The sequence below is a fragment of the Semicossyphus pulcher genome, unplaced genomic scaffold (assembly GCF_022749685.1).
Source record: "Semicossyphus pulcher isolate SPU_LCO1_2020_fin unplaced genomic scaffold, fSemPul1.0.p SCAF_16, whole genome shotgun sequence".
In the NCBI taxonomy this organism is placed as follows: domain Eukaryota; kingdom Metazoa; phylum Chordata; class Actinopteri; order Labriformes; family Labridae; genus Semicossyphus; species Semicossyphus pulcher.
Window position 1 is genome coordinate 9,264,650 of NW_027211670.1, and position 9,800 is coordinate 9,274,449.

The window sequence follows — 9,800 nt, forward strand, 5'->3', positions numbered from 1 at the left end:
TGATTACTGCAGAGCAAATGACTGTTGAAAAATATGCAGTGAAACCTATTAACCAGTTAGCCTCACTCTCACATGGGAACCTCAAAAGCTTTTATAATGTCATACTGATGGATTCCAGGTTGTTTCTTATGTAGTGAATCCGTCAATTGTCCTTGTTTTACTGCTTCCTGAATGATTATCAGCTGAAAAGACGTCAGGCCACATTTAAAGAAAAACAATGTGTTTGATAACCGATTAGCAACCATCAGACAACAGCTAATGCTAGCTTAAACCACTTGCTAACTTATATTCCTGTTAGCTAGGAAGTGGCTGACTGCTAACCATACTATCTGATAGTTTTAAAGGACAGGCATAAATTATAAATAGCCAACATATTGTTCGCTAGAAATTTTTGCTTTTCCTTTTGAAATAAAATTAGCTTTAAGCTAACTCTCGTACAAAGCATCAAATGGTAACATTTAGGCCTATAATAAAAATAGTAACATACAGCCACTTCCAAGTTAGCAATGATTTTAGTTAGAAAGTGGTTGAATGCTAACATCAGCTGTAGTGCGACGGTAGTAATGGGTAATCATTTTTGATGTTTTACCCTTTAATATGGCCCTAAGTCCTTCCAGATTTTCACTTACCCTTTATTTTATTTTGCAGTTAGATCTGTTTAAATGATTTATAACCTACTACAAAGTAGTACGACCTTAACACAGCATTTAAGTTTACCATCCTGAGCGTGACGACGAAGTTAAATGGCCGCCGTGTGAATATGGTCAGTTCAACACATTTACATGTTAGCCATTTTCCTCTGGCTGCCATATAATTTTAAGCAGCAACTACTTTCTCAGCAACGTTAAAGTTAGCTAGAAAGTACCTGAATGCTAACGCTGGCTGTTTTTAGTAGTAACTAATGCGTTATAAAACGTGTTTTACCTTCAAATATGGACTGATGCCTCTCGAGGTTTTCACTAACCATTGTTTTTCAGTTGTGTGTCAAACGAGAAGTGATCAAATTATATGAGTTTGTTAGATTCTATAGGCCTATATTTATCTGATTTAAGGGTGACAACAAAGTTAAATGGCCGCAGTGTGAATATGGTCAATTCAACACCATTATATGGCAGCCATTTTCCTCTGGCTGTCATATAATTGAAGTAGCATAAGGCTGCTTTCTCAGTAGGCTAACGGTAAAGTTAGCTAGAAAGTAGTTAAATGCTAATAGCTGTCTTTAGTAGTAGCTAATGGGTTAACAAGCATGTTGTTTTACCTTTAAATATGGCCCGATGCCCCTCCAGGTTTTCACTTACCACTGTTTTTCAGTTGTGTCAATTGAGAAGGGATTACATTTTTAACAATTTGTTAGCCTCTGTATGATACACACCCTGGAAAAGAGCAGTACGATATTATAGCAGCATTTGACTTTCCCACCCGCAGTGTGAAAACAACTTCATTAACTGACATGTAACACCAATGCCTTCATGTTCTTCAGTACTTCTAAACTGGGTCATTTTTCAGAGAAAAAAAATACCCAGAAACACATCATGGTACTTAAAGGTGGGGTCTGCAATTCTAATCCAATATCCTTTTTGTCAAGTTCAGCTAATATAGAAACAGGCAAACCAAACAGAAACAGGTTTTCCAGCACCGCACTCCTCTTAAACCAACTCACCCTCAGGCAGCAGATGCTGTGGATTCTGCCACATGTGTCATCTTCAACACATTTGACTAGACAGTGCTAGTCTTTACCTTTTATGTTACACATGTTAAGAAGTCCAAAAGGATAGTTAACAGTATCTACAGTTAGGTTTATTTGCTTACCAAGCATACAGATCTATGATTTATTAAAGCACACATCACATAACTATTCAAATACACTTTTAACCACACAGTTAGGAGGTTGGATACATTTATCCTTTTTTGTACTATAAAAATTATTCTGTTATTAAAAAACTATACATGTCATCTTAATATAAACTGCACTTATGAATAAGAGGAAATACTGCCACAGTACTAGAACGTTCTCTTTTAAAATGTGTCCATTAAACATTCCTAAATGTTCCAGCAGGTGGCAGCAAAGCACTGTTTGTCCTGCCGTACCATGTAGCCACACAATGCCTGTAGTACAGTAAATCTCAGTTGGTGTCAGAATACACTCATTATGTACAAGATATAAACAAATGATGACTATTGAAAATATAGTTCAGACCAGATATGACTTCACATGCATAAATAATAAATGGGAGGTGTTAAATGACAACATAGGGTCACTCCATGTGACACATCACTTACGAATAAGTTCCATTTAGTTTGCATTAGTAACTAAAGTATTTACATGATAAGTGTTGATTAACTTAAGGATGTAGTCTCTGTGTCCCTCCTGAGTCTGTGAGTACCCGTGGAGTTCATCACTTTGTCCAAAGTTCAGGCAAATCCTGAACACAGGAGCAACCAAGAGAGGATACTGATGTAAGGATTCAGAAACTGTTCAAACCCAGACAATGAGCTCAGTCAGGATGGAAACAAGTCCAAAATCAGGCCAGAAAAGAAAAGGTCTTAAAGTAAAACAGCCAAAATCACTTTATAAAAGTGGAAAAGCATCGAAAAGGTTTTTGAAGGATCAACGGAGATGATCTACTCGCACAGGTAAGCAGGTCAACACACAGAAAATGTACCACTACTAAACACACAGGCTTGTATTAAGTGCACTTTTTAAAACTGCTTTTGGATAAAGGGGATAAAAAATATTAACAAAGAAGGCCTCGGCGGAGAAGGAGAGTAGTCCAACAATCAGCAAAGAGTTCCCACATCGACACTCAACTAGTGCCGTGCTAATTACATCAGTTCATCCTCAGCTGTCCTCATCACTACTGTTCTCCTCACAGAGTCTACATGTACGTCTTCCTCTTAGTCTTTTATCAAACGTCCCGTGGCTCCGGCCCTATCGACAGGCACAGGTGTCCACAGACATGCCCGGGTAAACCTTCAGCACCATATTCCTGTGTGGATCCAGGAAAAGAACGCTGAGCGGACTCATCTTCTCTGGAACGCAGCACGGTTCAGGGACTCCGGGGACGATGCCCACTGCTCTGACGATGCTCTGGATGGTGGCGTGATTCGAGGGACGCACCACCTAAGAAAAGATCTTACCGTTATTATTATTATAACCTTTATTTAACATTTAACCTTTAATGTTACGACCATATAAATCATAGCAATAATACAACAAACATGTCAAGTGATTTTAAAAGAGGAAGAGGAAAAATCTTACATTTTACAAAACATGCAAGTATGAGCAAACGTCGTGATTTGGGACGCTAATGTGGCATGAGCAGGGTCTGTGTGTGTGTACTTTTCTCTTATCTAAAGTATGTTTTGCTTGCTTACTTTCGGGATGGGGAATCCACACGTCCCTGCGCAGTAGAAGGCATCAAATGACTTGGGTGCCAAAACCCACTCGCTCCAGCCGATGTCAGCAAAGTCCACCCTGAGGTATCTCCTGGAGCAAACCCTGGGCTCGCTCCACTGCCTCCTACGCGCCTTTTTCATTGTCCTCTCATCGAAGCTCAGCACCTGAGGCTTACTCAGGCCCTCGCTGCCGTCCTGACCCTGCTTCCTTCCCGGTTTTACTGCTGCTTTGGCTTTCGCTGGGAAATACGTGTTCTGCCACAGTTCATGGTTCTTCAGGGAGTTGAACTGGACCTCTGGGATGTCGTTGGTTTGGAGCTGGAGGTGAAGCTCCCTCCGGATCCTTGATGCTGACGCTGAAGCTGAGGGGGACGCATCCTCCCCTACAGGGAAGGACCCGTACCTCTGTAGTGACATGGCCACACTGTTCGGCTCATCTATGGCTCGATCATCGGCGTATATCAAAATATACGGCAGATTAGCTGGAGAGAGGTGCTCCTTCTGCTGCAACCAAGCCGCCCCGAGCCCCATATCAAACTCCACCGTGACCACAAGCTCTTTCACATCCCTGGCTTGTTTCACCACCGCTGTTACATCCCTTGTTTGCCAAGAGCCTTTCTTGAAAGGAGACAGAGTTATGTTTCCCAGCGGTGTTGCAAAAGCAGAGTTAAGGTTTGATCCATGGAAGAAGAGCTTCGGGGAGGGAGGGTAGGGATGCTGGAGGCCGCTGGATGGGTGGCGAGGCCTTCGGAAACGCCACGGTCGCTGGTGGTGGCGAGGCCGCTTGTAGAGGAAATGAAAAGAGGCGGAGAGGATGAGCTCTGATTCTTGGATGGACGACAGGTTGAACTGGAACACGTCTTTGCCATACAAGACTCCTGGAAAGATGGGAAAGAAATAAGAAGAAGAAGAATCAGAGGATGAGAAGAAAAACGGTCCTAGTTACAGAAACTTCTGAGAAAACAGTTTCATTTTTGTACTTTGTTTTTTGGCTTTCAAAAGGATTTGCAACAGTGATGTGTTTACTGACTCAACTTCACAGATGTTTGGTCAAACAGATGCTATAACTCTAAAGGAGTATCTCTGTGAAATGAACAATAAAGATAACTTCAGCGATGACGTTGCCTTGAACCTTTCTCCCTTCTCTCCCCTCCTCCCTCATTTCATTCCGGCACGCTTTCCTGACATGAATAATCGCACCTTATTTATCTTCTGCAAAATGTTGCTCAACACATCTGACTGACACATGCAGCAGTATGGAAAATATTAAGCGTGGCGCGCTTAAGTGTCTGCCTCACGCATGACCAAAGGCCTCAACTTAGATCGCTGTACTCCTGAAGTTCACCCTTCGTCTCCCACACTTCCACCACCACAGCCTGAAAGACAAACACAGGGTCGGTCCAGCAGGTCTGTCGAAGGCATATGGAAATGCTTATAACAGAGAGAGCTCCTCTGAGGCTTTTCGCTGTGCGGCCGGTGTCTGGGTGTGATAATGGGCTCTTGTCTAACACCTAGGCTGTTTCAGCTACCGGGTAACTAACAGCGCCTGAGACTTAAAAGCCCCCCAGTTCAGTAAATCTTAAACGCAGGCCGAGCAGAGAGGTGAAGATGTTTAAGCCAAAGGGGAGCGAGAGAGCTGCTGTGTGATTGACAAAACACCTGCGCTGAGGATGTTTACGTTGTTTGCTGGGGAAACAATAAAGATGAGATGATTTTGTGCACAAGAATGGACTTAAGGTTTTATATGAAATTTTTGCCAATTTTCAGTCTATTTAAAGTTGATCTGTGATGAAATAAGCAACTACAACAAGTGGATTAAAAGTGGAAAAACATAAAATTAGGATTTTAGATGAAATTTCATTCAAAAAAAGTTTATGTTATATCAAAAATAACATTTTTTTCAGCGTTATGCTGATTCATATTTAATAGTTTTCAAATTGCAGAAGGAAACAATCCAGCTGACTTTAAGTTTATTTATTAGGACTTAAGAACACAAGCAAGCTTTAAATACAAAACAAATTCACTGATTTTTAAGACGATTTTTTAAACACATACCAAACCAATAACTAGAAGTCAAAATAAAACCAATAACCTGAAGATACAGGAGGATTTTTTAACTGAGCACAAAGTAGCCTAATTCTAACACATACTGAAAACGTCCAGCTCCAGCAGAAACGATCATTTCACTGTGACTGGATGAATCATTGAATAAACGCGTGTGTTCACTCACTCGGGACAGCTTTAAAGCTTCTCACGGTGTTCCCGTCCCTCTGGCTCTGCGGCTCTTTATTGTACTTCTCGTACACTTTGAACATGTTGATGGAGACCATGTCCTGGTTTGCGTTTTCGTGCGTAAAGACGCGCTGCTCCACATGTGCCAGCGGCACATCGGCACCTTGAGGCGCAGCTTCACCAAGATCCTCCAACATTTTACCCAAACTCGACTCCAGAATCAGAATTAAATGCAGAGTGTGAAAAAGCCGACTCGCCATTGCTGAAGTTCTTGGTAATGAATCCAATATAAAGAAACGTGGAATAACTTTATCACAAAAAAGCGCTGCGTTTCTGTCTCTCGCTGGTTGATGCCCACCCACACTCAAGCCAGGATCCAGGTAATCCGCGTCAGACCCGCACTGCACGGTTCACGGTCTACAGCTGTTTCTACAATGGGAGGAGACCAGAGGAGGACGCACGCATGAAGCTCCGCTGCTGGATGACAGATGGTGACGCCTCGGAGCGCACAACCAACGAGAGGCGTTGCAGCCTCTCAAAAGACGTGCTTACAAGTTCTGATTAACAGCAAAGTTTAGAACACCACAGCTTCCAAAGTGAACGTACACTGTAAATATGCAACATCAGTGCACACCAGCATTAAGAGAGAGAACACCAACACACGCTATCAGACACGTGCTGCTCCTCGATATCTTTTGACATGTCATAAATGCGCCTCACAATGGCATTGGTGACAAAGGGAGAGCCTTAAGTTTGCTGACTGTTGTTTCATTAATCATAGCTGAGGGTCGTATTAATTCCTCAGCCACAGTGTGCAGCCTTTTCATGAAGCAACTCTGCAAGCTGCTTTATAAGAGGCGAGTTGAGCATTTCAAGGCACAGATGCAACTATAGTAAAGCCACTCATGTGCGCATGTGCAGCAGTCACATCGCAGGACGTGCGATAGCGAAGCAAGTGAAACTTGTAAAGCTGCTACTTTACTGCTGCTTGGTGCAGAAGGAAAACTCACCAGTTTCTGGTTTTTCACGACTTATCGTCAGGAAAACTCTGTCTGATATCATGTTAGTGCAGCTCTTCATGCAGCAATCTGTGTGTCACCTGTAAACAAGCACCTGACGCTGCTGCTGCTGCTACTGTCACACGCAATGTCGGCTGGATAATCGAGGCTGTCAGGCTGCTTTATGTCGTGGTTACACTAGAAAGCGGTAGAGTGAAATTCATCCAGGCTAGTCAGGTTAGTTGGTGAACTTAACTAATGAGCTAACAAGCTAGCAAGCCAGGAACATGCTTGGGCTAATTACTTCAAATAGTTCAAATAAGTTTTTTCTCTTCTCTCTGAACTGTGCAGTTTACATCACTGAGCATTTTGTTCTCAACATTGTACAGTAAAGTTTTTAAGAAAGAGTCACTAAAGATGGCAACTAAACAAGCGCTCTATGTTTGCTAGCTTACAGGCCTCTGTGTTTCCCAGGGTCTTACATTGACTAACATTATCTGGCAAGGCCGTTCTTCATATTTTTCTTTCTCTGCAAAAGACTGAAGAGAGATGATGTTCCAAGTGTAGTTTGAAGGATGAAAATCTGTCCCGCAACTTTGGGACAACAGTCAAGAACACTTTTCTTGTCAGCAAACGTGGGAGCATGATTTTCTAGCAGTTTAATATAAGAAGGCTACACGATTAATTTGATTAATTTTAACAGATGGAAACCCAAAACATGACTTGCTAAAAGGATTGTGTTTCAAAGATGTAACACTAACCTCTGTTTCTGAACTGTCTGCAAATCATTTTAGTTGAGCAGTTAATGTCACTGTTCATGTTCCCCAAAATGTGTAGATTAAACACACCACCCCCCATGTGCCAAATGACTTAATGCAACTATTCCATTGAAAGACACTATTTTCAGTTAATATTAATGCTGAAGACCAGGCCTTTACTGTGGATAATACAACATGGTAACAACTAGGAACTATCTCAATGGAAGAAATTGTTCTACTGGAGTGACGTTTTCAGCGGATGTTTCATTGACCAGTGAATGGGCAGGTGGAGCTATGTTCCTCCAGGAAAGCTCCATTTAAGCAACCAACAACAGAAAAAAAAGACTGACTTATTTTAAGGCTCTCCTCTGCTCTCTGATGCCGCACAATAGTGTCCCTGTGTGGGATTGATGGCAGCAGGCTAGAGCCACCACGGGTCAGGCAGCTATTAAAATACCTCCTACTTGCCTTGAGTTGGATCACAAGGGGCTCTTTGACACCACTGTGTCTTACATCAGAGATAAAGGACTCAACTGGGACTGGGATTCCCTTCAGTAAAACACTGTTGTGTTTAAAGGTCGCGATACTTCAATGAAAGAGCCAGATAGCATCTGTCTCCACCCAGGGAGCTTTCAAACTCACTTATCACTCATCGTGAGGTTGTCTAATTGTTTTTAATGGGGTAAGACAAACTGATGTTGCTTTTGTTCGTTTTCTTTTGATGATGTGAAGTTTTTTGTAAATGGTTTCAAAATCCGTTGATGTGGAATTGGGAAAGCTGTGTTGAACTGACATGACTGAAAACATTTCTTCTGGCTGTCCTCACAAGTCCTCAAAAGTACCATGTATGTGGTCGCTGATGCTTTGCCCTAGTCAGGGCTTGATTTCCCAGTCTCTTGGGATCTAGGGGCCTGATAGGGGCCTGACAGTCTTGGTACCGTAAACCCTCTTGAGGAGGATGTCAAGGAAGATGATCGGGGGCACAATGAACATGACCTTCATATCTGAGACCAAGCTCAGCTACATTTTTGTCAAGGGTCCTCAGGAAGTGGGAATGTCGCTGGTGAGAAGGAACAGGTAGACAGGCTGTGATAGAACCCCCACCGAGCAGGGCGGGTAGGAGGTCTGGAGGAGGTCAACTACATGGGCAAAGCCACTCAGAAGGCCAGGCAGGGGATTGAGGGCAAAGCTGCTCCATAAGTCAGGCAGGAGTTCAAGCAGTTGGGTAGAGCTTCCCCCTGACTGTGCAGGAGGTTGACCGGATGGGCCAAGCAGCTCTGTGGGGTTGGCCTGAAAACCAGCGACATAGGCAGGACCCCTCAGAGAGGCAGCATGTCAGCTGAGGATCTTGCTGAAGGTGAAGTTGGGGTACGATTGGGCAGACTACTGGAGTGCAGAGAGGAGGTGTTGCCCAGGAATGGTGAGCAAAGAGATGCTCACCATTCACCAGGTTGCTGCATTTCTACCGGAAAAGGAGATTGCTGTTGCTCTACGGTAACAGGTGCCGGCCAGGCCACTGACTGGGGACCTGGAGACAGGCAACTGTTCATTGGAATGGATAGCTGGTTGGGATTTAGAGACTTCAGAAACAGCCAACTGGTGATCAGGTGAAGCCTCAGCTGATGGGACCTTGGTCTGGCTATTGGCCAGGACTGACTACAGGTAACAAGGAATAAGTGGCTTAGACACAGACAGGATTTATGGTTATTAGGCGCTGGACATCAGAGTCTCTTTAGCCAGTTTGTGAAGGAGACTGGAGGAGCTAAGAATTTGAGAACTCCAATGAAGGCAGTGCTGCTGAGGTGCAGACAAGGAGCAAGAGTGGTTGTCAGTTCCTCCTTTAATCCAGACAGCCGCCTCGCTAGCCCAGGCTTAACACCAAACACCCTCAGCGCCAGTGTAAGCCAGCTGCACTCTTTACTATTCTTTCATGTGGTGCGGTCGTCACAAAATATTGTTAAGTGCATCGTTTACGTCCTCTACAGTACACGCCTCATCTGTGAGTCCAGACCTAATGCAGGCCAGTTCTTTCTGAAGATTATCAAACTTTTTTAGTCACGCAACATTATGGAAATAGGCCTCAACAAGCTATATCAAATCCTCTGGTTACGCTGCTGTAGCCACCGAGCCAAACCCTGTTCACCACAGTGATTAGCTGCCACCTCAAGGGTAATTTAAACCCTTATGAGTACTTGTCACACCCAGCAAACTTCATAAGACCTCGCAGTTAATGGCTTTCCTGCCAGAGAAAATGTCAGAGTGGACATTGTGAACGACAGAGATCATAATTCGCTGAATTGAAAACAGTTTTTTCCAATGAGCATAAATTCTGAAGGTTCATTAAGGCACCTCATTATGGTGGGTTTGCAGCCAGAGATCAGAGGAGCATGTCAAAGCTCTGTGTCCCACACACGTC

At 43.4% G+C, this 9,800-nt stretch overlaps 1 protein-coding gene across 1 annotated transcript; it reads right to left on the reverse strand.

The window, feature by feature from the left end:
- Positions 1-1,800: 1,800 nt before the first annotated feature.
- On the reverse strand, positions 1,801-5,940 carry LOC138593575 (growth/differentiation factor 10). The gene is made up of 3 exons (XM_069664647.1): positions 5,627-5,940; positions 3,376-4,274; positions 1,801-3,121 (listed from the first exon to the last, which is right to left on the reverse strand). The coding sequence occupies exons 1-3, from the start codon at positions 5,886-5,888 to the stop codon at positions 2,930-2,932; spliced, it is 1,353 nt and encodes a 450-aa protein (XP_069520748.1). The 5' UTR covers positions 5,889-5,940; the 3' UTR covers positions 1,801-2,929.
- Positions 5,941-9,800: the final 3,860 nt, after the last annotated feature.

Coding starts and splice junctions, on each gene's coding strand:
- LOC138593575 (XM_069664647.1), bottom strand. CDS start 5,888: ATGGCGAGTCGGCTTTTTCACACTCTGCATTTAATTCTGATTCTGGAG. Junction 4,275..5,626: donor AAGCTTTAAAGCTGTCCCGA/GTGAGTGAACAC, acceptor CCATCTTTCCAG/GAGTCTTGTATGGCAAAGAC. Junction 3,122..3,375: donor GTGGATTCCCCATCCCGAAA/GTAAGCAAGCAA, acceptor ATCTTTTCTTAG/GTGGTGCGTCCCTCGAATCA.